This window comes from Chelonia mydas, chromosome 8 (assembly GCF_015237465.2).
Source record: "Chelonia mydas isolate rCheMyd1 chromosome 8, rCheMyd1.pri.v2, whole genome shotgun sequence".
Taxonomy (NCBI): Eukaryota; Metazoa; Chordata; order Testudines; family Cheloniidae; genus Chelonia; species Chelonia mydas.
The window spans coordinates 12,540,016-12,553,882 of NC_057854.1; the positions used below are offsets into that span (position 1 = coordinate 12,540,016).

Here is a 13,867-nt window from a genome sequence, read left to right on the forward strand (position 1 = left end):
AATGTCACTTTTACAGTCATATTTAAAATGTAGTTTGCTGAAATCATCCTGCAGTTTGTTTTCTAGCTGGAATGGGTAGGAGACCCAACTGTTTGGCTACAATTAGAAAACAAACATCAAAAATACATCTCAGTAACAGTATGTGATACATGATTGACAAGCATTACCTAAATCTATTAGATAAAATTCAGAAAATTCCATATTCACAATTTAAGAGTAAATATAATAAATAATACTAATAATATCCTATTATGTATCAACTTCTATAGTAATACACAAGACCTCTTATTTAGGTATTACTCAACTTTGGATGATCAGAGATCAAGTTATAGTGAACCTATTTCATACGTGTTAATATGAGATGTGAAAGACCTGTTAAGTCATTAATACTTTCCCTGCATGTGACAAGCTATTCAGCATCTTATAGATCTGGGGTAGGCAACCTATGACACACGTGCCAAAGGCGGCACGCAAGCTGATTTGCAGTGGCACACTCACTGCCTGGGTCCTGGCCACCGGTCCTGGGGGCTCTGCATTTTAATTTCATTTTAAATGAAGCTTCTTAAACATTTTAAAAACCTTACTTACTTTACATACAATAGTTTAGTTATATATTATAGACTTATAGAAAGAGACCTTCTAAAAACGTTAAAATGTATTACTGGCACGCGAAACCTTAAATTAGAGTAAATAAATGAAGACGGGGCACACCACTTCTGAAAGGTTGCTGACCCCTATTATAGATGTAACAGTGATACTAATAAAGTTTATATTAGTGAGAAAAAGGATGGCCTAGGGGCCAAAACACAGGACAGAGTCAGATGATATGGGTTCTGTTTGCAGCTGTGCCACTGACATGCAGTGAGACTCTGGAGAAGTCATTTATCTGTGCCTCAGTTTCCCAGTCAGTAAAATGGGGCAGATACTTCCCTACCTCATATGCGCGAGAAGACTTACAGGACCAAATTAAGCTCCAGTGTAGGTAAGCATGTCTCCACTGAACACTATTAATGAGTTACACATCACAGCACAGTTTTCCTCATATTTGTAAAGTGCATAATATTAGCATTTATCAAGAGAAAGATTCAACACTTAAACTAAGCCCTTTGAAAGAGATACAAAAGAAAGTAACAAAAGAATGTCTTGCACTGAGGTTATGTATTTAACAGTTTTACATGTAATATTTATATATAAAAACTTTAAGTGCTTTTCTCCAATTTAAAAATCTAAAGAATTCAAAAATAAGGCATTCAATATTTGAAAAAGTACAGATTTACAAAATGTGTATATTCTTTCATGAAAACTCCACATCAACATTATACACTTGGGAAAAAAATACAAACAGGATATATTACAAATTTATGTAGCAATAACTTAGTTCATACCATGCAATAAAAAGTACATTAATCAAGATACACAAGCTTTTAAAGTTTCTAAACTGAAGGGCTTAATTTTTTTGCAAACATGTTGGTATGCAAATCCTTAGAACTTCTGGCACTTAAAATTTCTGGTAGCCTTTCTACTGAGTGTTAAATTGTACCCAATGATCATGAGGAGGAAGATTAACAAAGTAGTCATCTATTATGAATCGTTCCAGCTTTGCTCAACAATAGCTGAAACTCTTTTCTCATATTCACGTTTGTTTTCCTGATAAAGTTGTGCTGCCTGACTGTTTGCAGGACTGTTTGGATTAGGTTCATCAAGCAGAGACTGTGAGAGGACGGGGGAAAGAAAAAAAAAATGAGATACTTGGACCATTATGTTCTAGATAGTAATTTCATTATTAAAAGGACCACCATGGGGAATAACAGGATGTTGATTCTACAACTAGCTCAAGCCCTATATTCCTGGGGGAATTCTGTGCCACTGCAAAATGCAGAATTTCATGTTTCCCACCCCCCACAGAATGGGGCTGCAGAGCTGCTGGCTGTCAGTAGGGGCTGCTGGACTCTGCAGAGCCCAGCTCTTGAGCGGAGCACCCAGCCGCTTCATTCTCCCTGGGATGGGAGAGGGCCTGGGAGACCCAGGTCTGGCAAAGGGTGAGGAAGACCAGGGCTGCACCTCACCACATACCAGGTGGAACAGTAAAGAAGCTTGGGAGAATAAAGGCTCTGGGGGTGAGGATGTCTAGGTCAGGGAGTGCCTCGCCACTGGGGGGAGGAGGGTATCACACAGCCCCCTCCAACACCCCCCAACTGGAACTAAGTTGTCATAGGGGTTTCTTTAACACTCTACTCCTGAGGGAATCTCTTTTGTTATGTGTATTGTTGACACACTTGACAGGTATTTTGAAATAAAATACCAAAATAATTGAAAATGGAGTGATTACATTGTGTTATTTTGACAAATAAAATATGCAGATTTTTACAGAATTTTAAAATATTGTGCACATAATTTTTTGGCACAGAATTCCCACAGAAGTAACCCTAACATATGAAATAGTTCCATCCTAAATTAATGCAGTCGAAGTAGCTGGATTCCAATAATACTGTTTCTCTAACAATTTCGTAAGCATAACAAAACATAGGCTTCAAAATAAAATAGTTAAAATTTCTCACACACCCCCTGGCCTTAAATACATGAACATTACTGACACCCACTGTCCCATCTGGAATAATAATGGTTAGAAAAATGAATCCAAATAAATGACCTCCTATAAGCATTCCCTGTCAGGATTATTTTTATTGCTTAGAAATACAGTGAATATATAGTTCATCAACAAATTAGTCTTTGAAATAAGCTTAAAAGCTCTTGATTACTTTTGAGTACAGTTCATTGGTGTTGATGCTGTCTATGTCACTGTGTCATTGGTTTTGTGAAGGAGGGTAATCATCATATACTTAGCTTGCTAAAAATTACCTGAATTGAAGTTAAAATAGATGAAACATCATATGTTGGACTCCAGCGATTCTGAAGGATGTCTAAACATATGCTACCATCCGCATAAACTGTAAACAGAACATAGAAATTATTTAAAACTCTGGCCATCTTTAATCTGTTGTGATTAAACACTGCATGAATGGATGCACTATTTATATTGGAATATGACAATTCAGTTTCACTAAACATTTTAGGAAGCATGAAAAAGGGAAATAAAGTGGACTTCTGAGGAGAGCATTTCTGTAAGAATCTGTAAGAATCCCAGTTTTATACCTTGTATTTAGGGGAAAATACATACTTTGTTTGCTTTCAGAAACATAAGAGGAGAGGAAGGATGGTCCAGTACTTCAGGCTCTAGCCTGGAATGTGGGAGGTCTGGGTTCAATTCCCTCCTCCATTTGTTTGATCTTGGGCAAGTCACTTATCTCTCTGTGACTCAGTCTCCTACCTGTAAACCAGGTATTTCCCTACCTCACAGAGGTGTTGTGAAGATAATTATGTTAAACGATTGTGAGGAACTCATACTATGGTAATAAGGACCATATAAAGTACCTAAAAAAGAGATACTGGAATTCTTTATGTTTCACAGTGGGGAGAAAGAAATGAGTAGGCAGATTTGAATTTGGGTAGGGGATGCCTACATTTCTCATGGCCCATGTGATGGAAGAATCATCCTGGTGCTACATCTGCCACAGTGCTGAATCAAACTGATGTGATGCCAGCGATCTTCACTCAGTGTTTGCCTAACAGGAGCACTAGTATTCTTGAGCAGCAGAAGTATAATTACACTCCTTTGCTGCTTCTTAGAGGAGGAGGAAAAATACACTTCATCTACCCCTCACACCAAAGGTATGTCTTCACTACCCGCCTGATCAGTGGGCAGTGATCGATTCAGCGGGGATCGATTTATCGCGTCTAGACTAGGTGTGACAAATCAATCCCTGAGCACTCTCCCGTCGACTCCTGCACTCCAGCGCCACGAGAGGCACAAGCAGAGTCAACGGGAGCAGCAGCAGTCGACTCACCGCGGTGGAAACACCACGGTAAGTCGATCTAAGTATATTGACTTCAGCTACGTTATTCCCGTAGCAGAAGTTGCATAACTTAGATCGTTCCCCCCCCCCCGCAGTGTAGACCAGGGCCAAGTGTCTTGTGAAGTGTCTCTGGAGCATGACTGGAGAAGCACTAAGGACCCAATCCTGCTCCCAGTGAAGTTAATATTCCTGCTAACTTGAATTGGTGCAGGATTGTGACACACATGCACACATAAAGCAAGTGTAATCCTGATGAAAAAGGGGAACAGAGAAAAAACAAACAAAAACAAACTAAGAGCAAAGGAGAGATGCACACAACAGAGGAAGTCACAACTCAGACTATGTTTGCACAACAGATCGACGCTCCGGCGATCAGTGCGCTGGGGGTCGATTTAGCGGGTCTAGTGAAGACCTGTTAAATCGACAGCAGAATGCTCTCCAGTCGACCCCAGTACTCCACTGGGAACGAGAGGAGTAAGGTAAATCAACGGGAGAATGTATCCTGTCAACCCAGCACAGTAGACACCGCAGTAAGTCGACCTAAGCTACAGTGACTCCAGCTATGTTATTCATGTAGCTGGAATTGCGTAACTTAGGTCAACTTACCATGGTAGCGTAGACATAGCCTCAGGTAGCTAGTGACAGGTATTAGGGTCTGAATTCAGTCTCTTGCTGCTTAGGCCAGCAATACTTCAGAAGTAGTTCATTCAGTTTTTAGGAGCATGAGTATATCATTCTAGCAGGCTGAAAGACCAGCATTGGTAAGCGTTGTAAAAAAATAAAAATAAAAAATACACCAAGGTCTCCTCTGCCAAACAGAAGACTGCCACTATTCAACACAGGTAGGTGCAGTGGAACAAGGAAGTAAAAAGGACTATCCAAAAGACCTTCCTCAAAATGAAGGAGCAGAAGGAAAAAAATTAAGTGTTTGACTTTAGTGAGAGCAGGAGACAAGTGACCCAGAAATAAAGCATCTTGCTAAAATGGAAAGTTCCCAGAAACCTACACTGGCTATAAGAGAGTAGGATATCAATAGTCTTCCAAGATATTTCATTTCCACACTGACTAATATTTGCATTAGCTAACAAGACTACACAATGATTACAGAATGCAGGAGTAGCTTCTTCTAATTAACTTTCCTGGCATCAGGATTTTTACTGAACATCTGATATACTGTACATCTACTTTGAAAAAAAATGTTAAACATTGCTGAGCTTCACAGGCTGTGATATCACACTAGCCTATTCTATATTTGTTTTGGCTAAAAAAGTATGAATACTCACCATTTGGATGAAACATTTTTGATAAAAACCTAACAGTTGGAGGCTTATTTGGATATTCTTCTGAAAATTCTATTATTAGTTTAAAAGTACCTGTCCAAAAAAGCAAACATACAAACATCATGTAACTATAATTGTATCAAAACATCTTTGTGAACACTTGACAACATATTATTTATATTTCAAATGCCAATAAAACTGATACATATTGCTATGAACAAAAATAGCATCAGCATCTTTGTAAAATTTAGATAAGCCTACTCAATACACAGAAAAGCAACTATTTAAATAGAGTACAACTTCAGTTATCTAAAAATCGTAACTGGCACTTAGTTCAGACCACTGGAGGATTTTCTATGTAATTACCAGATGCTGAGGAGGTGACACTGCATTTGGATAACAGGAAGTTTTTGGACAACTACGTGTGTCCAATAGTTTAAAAAAAAATAAAAAGAGCGAGCGAGCCCGCGTTAATCTGCCATTTTATTCAGCCAAAGTTTCCAAATGGTTCCTGTTTTGACAGTTTTGGGGATTCACTGGATCAGAAGATAGAGTTTTCCTGCCTGGATCAAACACTTCTAAAGAAGAATTTTTTTTAAAGGAGAACTACTGAATTTCTATGGACACCATTAATCAACAATTTAAAAATAACCACTATCACCACCCACTAGCTATTTTAGTCTCTTCAGTTGGCCTGACCTTCCAGTGCTTAGTCATTGAAATCTATGGGAGTTTGATCTAAAAATGGACTATGGCTGAGCCCAGCACATGAAAAGATGGATTTTTATAAGAAATGCCTTCAACCTTTAAAACTTGAGACTGATTTACTGAAAAATATTAAGGACCAGTTAACATATATGCCACGTATCACCAATTTCAACCAATTTCCAGCCACTTCTACCCAACCTCTCCCTTCACCGCCCCCCATAAAGAAAACAACCTCACTAAGCTATTTTCTCACTTGCAAGAAAACTAGAAAGCCCCCTTCTTAATGACCACTTCTTGCAGATCATTGCAATGAGTTTCTGACAAATAATTCTTTAACTGACACCCACCCCGCTTTCTGCATATACAGTAGACATTACACTTATACAGCTCTTTCGTGTTTGTTTACAATCTGATCTTTTTCATTAAGCGATCAATTCAAGGTTATTTCCTCTTGCTCTTAAATGAAAACAACACAAAGGTGAATCAGAATCATGTGCTAAAGACAAAGCCCTATATAACCAGAGAGCATGAAAACTCTTTGTGATTAGGCATAAGACATATGAAACAGTCTGATGGTATTAGCCTTCAGCATCTCCTACTGAACATTCCACTCTCCCTGTATATAAACACTTCTAGATATGGCCACTGCTTCACAGGTTTACAGTTACTCATCAACCACTCTAGAGACAAGACAACGCACTGGCACTAGTTTTGGTCAAAATACTGTAGTCTCCGTTAGACAGCAAGCCCTTACCAACTCACATTGTTTGTTGGCTTGCTTTTTCTATTTCAGAATTAAGCTCTGTGTGTATTATGGCTAAAAAAACAAAAAAACAAAAAAAACAAAAACACCCAACATTTTATATATAGGAAATATAAAAATCCTTCCTAAAAGTAATGCTGGGGGCATTTACAAAAGAAGAAGGGAATAAAAAAAATTAGCTACCTACCATCCTCAAAAGGGGTACCTTCTGGCCTAGAAATAAAAAATATAAATATAAATATATTATCTACTTTTACACAGGCACCCACACCTCCCCCATCCTTTCAAATCAGAAATAGAGGCAAAAATGAAAAAAGGAAAGGGGGGAGAAGGGGGTAAATAATTAAGATGTAATTCTTTGATATTTCCCAGGAAACCCAAAGTACTCTCCTACTAAACTGGTAACTTTGTAAGAAATCCAATTTCTGGATTAAAAACTATTGATCCAGGACAATAACTGTATTTCATAAAATGGGGATGACCAGAATCAATGGGGCAGATTCCACTAAAACTGCAATAAGGTCACTAACAAAGTACTAGGATTTATGATAAAAGACCGAATTGGTTCCCAATCCGTGAAATACCTAATGTAACTAGACAAGTTCTGCCCACAGAATTGTATTGTAAACCAATCTGGTCACTGCTAACACATCTAAATTTATCTGCAAAGGGCATGGAATTCTTATGTGCTTCTCAGAGGGAATCTTGCCTTTTCTTGTTTTCCTACCCAATCTTCAACATAACCATCTCCTTGCTTTCACTATGAATTGATACAAAACTTTAAAAAGACAGGAAAATGTACATTATAAGGCTACATCTGGACAAAAATGTAGCTGCTTTTCTTGTGTGCTCTACCGAGCCTCAGTATTCAAGGCTATAGACCATACAAACCTCTTTCCTCATAAACATATACTTACTAATTTTTGCCAGTTTGTCTCATACTCAGCATTTTGACTTAGTACACGCACATAGTCTCAAACGTTTTCACAGAATCAGCCATTATCTAACTTATATTTAACTATTTAGTATTATCTTCTCTACAGTGAGCAAAAGTCTTCTCTTACCCAAATATAACTGCATTCCATTGCATAATGTTATTCTCAGATGGTGCACCACTGACACCCACAGGAGGGTCTTCTTGCAATCTAACAATTAAAAAATTAGAATATGGAAAGATATACATGTTAAAATTTATATTAAACAATAAATAGATAGATGGAAGCAGTGATTTTTTTATCTAACAGCTATTCCTTTTACTGGTATCATAATTACTTTAATTTTTACCATCTACATGACCCACTACAAGCAAAAAGATTTAATATCCTATTTTCATTTACATACATACATATATATACACACATATACACACACACACAAGCAAAACAGGATAATACTCAGAAATGTGTCAGCATATCCAGAGTTTGTACTCATTTCTCCTTCAAGACTAGAGAATTCAGGCTGTGGTTTAGAACACAGTCTACATACTTCAGTGTTATATGCACATTAAATATCCCAGAGACAGAAGCCCACCAAGGGATGCAGATCAGGATTTTCTCTTCAAATATTTTGTCAATATATAAAGACAGATCAGCACTAAATAAATAAGTGAAGCATATGTTTCATCATGCATGGAACACAGCATCAAATACAAGAGCAGTTATGAAACATCTTGTATATCTGGTTTAAAATACCACATAGCAAATGATGAAATGAGCATTCAGAACAACACCCGCTGGCTACAGTCCTGAAGAGAAAATGATTATAACCACAAATTGACACATCTAAACTGTAACTATTGTGGAAACCAACCAATTATATTTGTGTGATGCACGCAGATGCACACACTGGAACCAAGTAGAAGGGAACACACATCAGGTTTTTCTTATGTTTTTAATACTATATGGACGAAATTTTGCCAGGCCACACAGGCCTATTTTGGCTAGTAACCTGTTCTCTCAGCATGCTCAGTTCAGACAACTTAAATGTCAACAGCATGAGCTACCTATCACTTTGGCCAGGACGAAAAGGAATGTCACTTTTTCCTACCTGATAGCCAGATTGCATGCCAAGCCCTAAGCATTAATCTCTATAAATGCACTTCAGAGATAGGTTTGGCATTTAAATCAGGACAAAGTTTCACACACTGCACCGTGGAGAGGTCTTTAACTACAGAGAATTTGTGGTGTGGCCTGAACTGGAAACTTAACTTGTTTGAACAGAGTCCAGAGATATTTAAGAGCTAGGAACAATATGGTATTTATAGCATTCACATTCCTTTTCTACAAGCAAAACTAAAAGTTGTAATTAAATTAATATTTCTCTGTAATTTTATTCAAAGAGAAGACAAAAATCAGTATTCATGTATGTAATCTCTCAAATTCCTCTCTCATCACCACCTTGTTAGTCACTGTACCAAGTTTACATTCAAACAGTAATCAGACTTCATAGCCGCACAGGTAAGCTGAATGGTCCTGGCTGCTATGTCACCCTAAAAGAAGCAGGAAACAAAACAATATATTCCCCACCCACTTAAGTTAAGACTCTGACATTTTAAAGATATGTGATCTCAATTTCCAGGCATAAGATGGATAGATGACATGTCTGATACATTAAAACATGGAATGGAATCTATTTATTTAGATGCATTTTCCCCTCATATGTAAAATCTCCACTTCACCTCCAATTTTAACAATAAATAAATAGATAGATGGAAGCAGTGATTTTTTATCTAACAGCTATTCCTTTTACTGGTATCATAATTACTTTAATTTTTACCATCTACATGACCCACTACAAGCAAAAAGATTTAATATCCTATTTTCATTTAACGGGAACTAAAAAATGTTATGCTCAAATAATGCAATATCCAGATGTAATGGGTGAGTTAAGTAGAGTCTAAGGCTCAACTCAGAGGTTCCTAGCTTTGTAGATTCAAATCAGGCTTTTAATATTGTATTACAAGGCTGTGTGAAGCTACAAATGCATATCATACACATATGACCATGGTTTACGGATGTAATATTGTGGTGCCAGCAAATACACCTATACCTAAAAAGGAACACTATTAAATTATTGGAAATGAGTCTACTTTATCAGCCACATTAATTCATATCATGTTGAAACAAAGCATACAATTTAAAGCCCGTAACACTTAGCTTTTAAAAGGCTTTTCTACATGCATAACAGATGTTGTACATAATATATGTAATTAAATGACAAACTGGAACAGTTGTTCCAGAGTGTCTGTAGTTCAGCACTTACCATTTTTTAAACAGAATATAACTATTTTTTTCACTAATGTATAGAAAAACGTCCTTGTTTACAAACATTTAAAAATAATGTGTGACAAACTATCAACCAGAATCGCATATACATGAGTCCAGAAGTGTTTAGTAGTTCTGTGTGCCCATCTTGAGACAAGTCAGAGGTGCCAACAACCTACTGATTTTATTCACTTCCGCTGGAGTTGTGGATCTTCAGCACTGAGAGGATGGGGGCAAGGAGGGTGGAAGACCACCAAGCAAAATACCTCAAGACAGGTACCCAAAAACAGAGGCTCAAAAAAATGAGGGAACATCTCTGAAAATGTTAGCTTTATTCACTAAGCATTTCACTTCTACACCCATAAAAAAGTTACAAAAAACAACTAGAGAATGTTGATGTGTGATCTCCAGAGGTGTTTAAAAAAAAAAAACCTTAAGTCTTTGAAATAATGAGCGTATATACGAGCATTTGACACCTGCATAAATATTTACAGGCTCAATATTCCCTCCTCTGTCAAGTTCCAGCCTGAAGCAAAGATTGACATCATACAGCTAATTCCCTTAAATTACAGTGGTTCTTAACCTTTACTGCAGCCTGCACCCCTTTGGTTCTCAAAATATGTTCTCGCACCCCTTATCAAAAATCATTGAAGTAGGTCAGTTCTTTAAACCTAGATATATTTTTGTTTGTATATTACAGTAATCGTTAAAAAAAATGTATAATGTTAATAAATACATAGGTTTGATGAAACAAAGTAGTTGTACTTACATGCCTGTGCTTAATTTGTGTTTTCGATGATTTACCTTTTAAAAAAATCTGGCATGTCTCGCACCCTCAGAAAGGGCATCTTGCACCCCCACGGGTGTGTGCACCCCAGGTTAAGAACCACTGAATTAGAGGGTTATTGCATCATGGAATCTCTGCTATAATCAGAATGTACTGCTGTAAACATTGTAACTAAGTGTTTGGTCTATACACAGTGGCTTTTAGGAATAATACAGGTTTCCTAACAGAACCAAGGCAATACAATGAAAGGTTCTTTGGACATTTCTCATGCAAGCTGCTGACAGAGAAAGGAGAGTGGCCATTGTTTTAAAGACATAAGCACAGACTTTTATCCTTAGATGCCTCCAGATGTCAGCATACAGTAAGAAGCAGAGAGCTTTGGAGGAAGTAACCCTAAACAAAAACAAAAGCAGCCTCCTTCCTACAGAGGCAGAGATTCAACTAATCCCTTTAGTGGGGCAGGATATCTTAACTTTCTTTCCAAGAGGTGCATGTAGGAACAGCATTTACCATATAGACCCAAACTTGCTCAGCATCTCTGTCCCAAGGAGTACGGGGGGAAAAGACTGCTCGTCCTGTAGTCCTCAGCCCAGTAACAGAGCTTTGACAAACCAGCATTCTGCCCTCTTACCAGCGTTAAGAGAGGTTTTTGCATTCTTTGAGAGCAGACAATCCAGAAAGCAAAAAGGTTGTTTCTGTGTTATTAAGTCTCCCTTTCAAAGAACAGTCCAGCATGGGGGAGGAGAAAGGGGACAAAGATAAATAAAGCGGATTAAATCCTGAACATGGAGAAGCCCTTTACTGGTGCACATACTTGATGCACTGGAGAATTAAGGGATTCAATGTAGTCCAGTGAACAGGGCTCTAGACTGGGAGTCAGCAGACTGGATTCTATCTCTAGCTCTGTTACTGACTTTGTGCAAGTCACTTCATCTCTCTGGCCTCAGTTTCCCCATGTACAACACAGACGGCAATACCTACCTGTCCTTTGAGCTCAGTGGCTGGAGAGGGCTGTACAAGAGCCAAGCGTCACTACTGGACTCCAGACCATGGCAGGCCGATTCTGAGGCAGACACCCGAGACACCTGACAGGTCTGCCTGCCCCCTGTTTTACACCTTGGCAACAACGCCCGCACAGCTCGCCAGGCCCCGAGGCCTTGTGGCTTTGACTGGGCAGCTCCTGTGAGCCAGCCTCGGGTGGGCGGGCGGCCGCTCCCTAGGCCTGACCCCCCCAGCTCCCAGCGCCGACCCCAACCCAGCAGCGGGGTGGGAAAGGAAAGGGGAACCCGCTGCGCTTCCACCCCCAAGCCAGGGAGCGCCCACAGCTGCTCCCACCCCGCAGCAGCAAGGGGCTAGCTGCCGGGTAGCCCGCCGAGCCCCACAGGTACGCGGCCCTGCGGTGGGGCTGCTGGGGGGCTCCTGCCCCGCTCCCCACCGCACGCAACGCAGCCCCTGCCCCGCTCCCCCAGCACGCAACGCAGCTCCTGCCTGGGCCGGGGGGGGGGGGGGGCTATTACACGCAGGGCATGGCGGGACGCCAAGGAAAGCCACGGGGGGGGGGGGCATGAGGAGAGCCCCTATGCTCCCTCAGGAGGGCACGACCCCGGCACGCACCCCCCGCCCGGGGAGCCCCAGCCCAGGCGAGACGCTCACCTCTTGAAGTCCCTCATGAGCCTCCGCCTGGCCGGAGTGGACATGATCCTCTCTGGGAAAAGAGTCCCTGTCCCCAGGAGCCTCAGCACCGCTCACAGCGCGGCGGTCTCCCTCCCCAGCCCGCGGCGGCGGCGGCACAAACAACCCTGCAATGGCGTCTCCCTCCGCCTGGGGGAGGGAAAGTCACAGGCCCCCCTCTGCGGCCGTACCACTACCTCTGGTGGGGAGAGTGTCTGCGCGTCCGCCCTCAGAACGTACCACTGCGCCTGCCGGGAGGGGGAAAGAGAGATTCCTGCCTGAGAACGTAGCGCTGCGCCTGCCGCCGTGGGGGTGGGGGGCAAGCCGCCGACGTTCTAGTCTCAGAACGTGCGGCGGCCCGGAGTAGGCACCTGCCCCGTCAGCGAATCTCTTCGCGAGCCCAGCCCGGCTGGCGGGGAGCTGCCCTGCAGGCAGGAGAACGCCCTGAAGGCACAACTCAGCGTCTAACAGGTTCCCAGTGCTTCAGAAACGCATAACTACTACACACAGACAGAGGTGCTGCTGCACTGCCTGGCTTGAAGTGGTTCCCATCATAGAGAGGGTTTACTGTTTGGTTCAATGGCTCTCAGTGCCCCCCGTTATACAAATTGTCCCAGCAGGGCTCCACACAGAGAAATACTGGGGTCCCTGCCTTAGGTACATCCTCAGCGGCCTTGGCAAATTCCCGCCTAGCCTCACCTGCCAGGTGTGCAGATGGGCATGCAAGTGCCATAGGGTGAGCAGAGAGCAAAGTGGGCTGCAGTCCCCCCGTCCCCGCTTTTCTGCTTTGGAAGTGTATTGAGTTAAACCAGAGAAAGACATTTTTATTCCAAAATAAGAACATTCACACATGGAGCGATTTGGGAGTAGCTATTCTGGTTTAAATTCACACCTCATCTTATTCCAGAATGCCTTTCGTTTCATGTGTAAACCAGCCCCAATAGGGGCTATCAGGCACAGGGCATAGTTAACGCTGCTTCCAGCACAGTCCCCAAGAAGCACATGCTACAGAAGCCATGCCTGCGCTACAGGGACTATACTGGTATAGCTACATCGCCCCAGCATAACCCAGTAGTGAAGATGCAGCCAATGCTGACAGAAGAGGTTTTTCCATCTGTGTAAGAACACTGTCTCCCTGAGTAGGATTGCCAACCCTCCAGGGTTGGCCTGGAGCCTCCAGGAATTAAAGATTAATATTTAAGTAAAGCTTATGGCATGTGATTAAATTTCCAACCAAAATTGGCAAAGCTACCCTTGGACCACCCAGAAGCCCATTCACAATGCAGTGGGGACTCTATGGCAATTCAAGTGTGGAGCAGAGAAGCAGCTAAACTGAATCATGGTCCGCATTTAAAATTTAGGTTGATGTAGCCACGTCGCTCAGGGGTGTGAAAAATCCACACTCCTGAATGATGTAGCTATGCCAACCTAACCCTTAGTGTGGATGTTGACCTGTCACTTGTTCCCTTACCTGCTTGCTT

The 13,867-nt window shown here is 41.2% G+C and overlaps 1 protein-coding gene across 2 annotated transcripts; it reads right to left on the bottom strand.

Annotated features, from left to right (window-relative positions):
- Positions 1–1,139: 1,139 nt before the first annotated feature.
- On the bottom strand, positions 1,140–12,623 carry UBE2B (ubiquitin conjugating enzyme E2 B). 2 transcript variants are annotated; one of them, XM_027825418.3, is made up of 6 exons: positions 12,369–12,623; positions 7,730–7,810; positions 6,853–6,878; positions 5,198–5,287; positions 2,860–2,948; positions 1,140–1,710 (listed from the first exon to the last, which is right to left on the bottom strand). In XM_027825418.3, exons 1-6 carry the CDS (start codon positions 12,410–12,412, stop codon positions 1,582–1,584), a joined length of 459 nt encoding a protein of 152 aa, XP_027681219.1. In that variant the 5' UTR covers positions 12,413–12,623; the 3' UTR covers positions 1,140–1,581. The 2 variants fall into 2 exon arrangements, with proteins under 2 accessions (XP_027681219.1, XP_037763624.1); XM_037907696.2 differs by lacking the exon at positions 12,369–12,623 and adding an exon at positions 11,697–11,989.
- Between the last annotated feature and the right edge of the window lie 1,244 nt (positions 12,624–13,867).

Coding starts and splice junctions, on each gene's coding strand:
- UBE2B (XM_027825418.3), bottom strand. CDS start 12,412: ATGTCCACTCCGGCCAGGCGGAGGCTCATGAGGGACTTCAAGAG. Junction 5,288..6,852: donor AGGTACCCCTTTTGAGGATG/GTAGGTAGCTAA, acceptor TTTTTTGGACAG/GTACTTTTAAACTAATAATA. Junction 1,711..2,859: donor CTATTTTAACTTCAATTCAG/GTAATTTTTAGC, acceptor GTCCTCTCACAG/TCTCTGCTTGATGAACCTAA.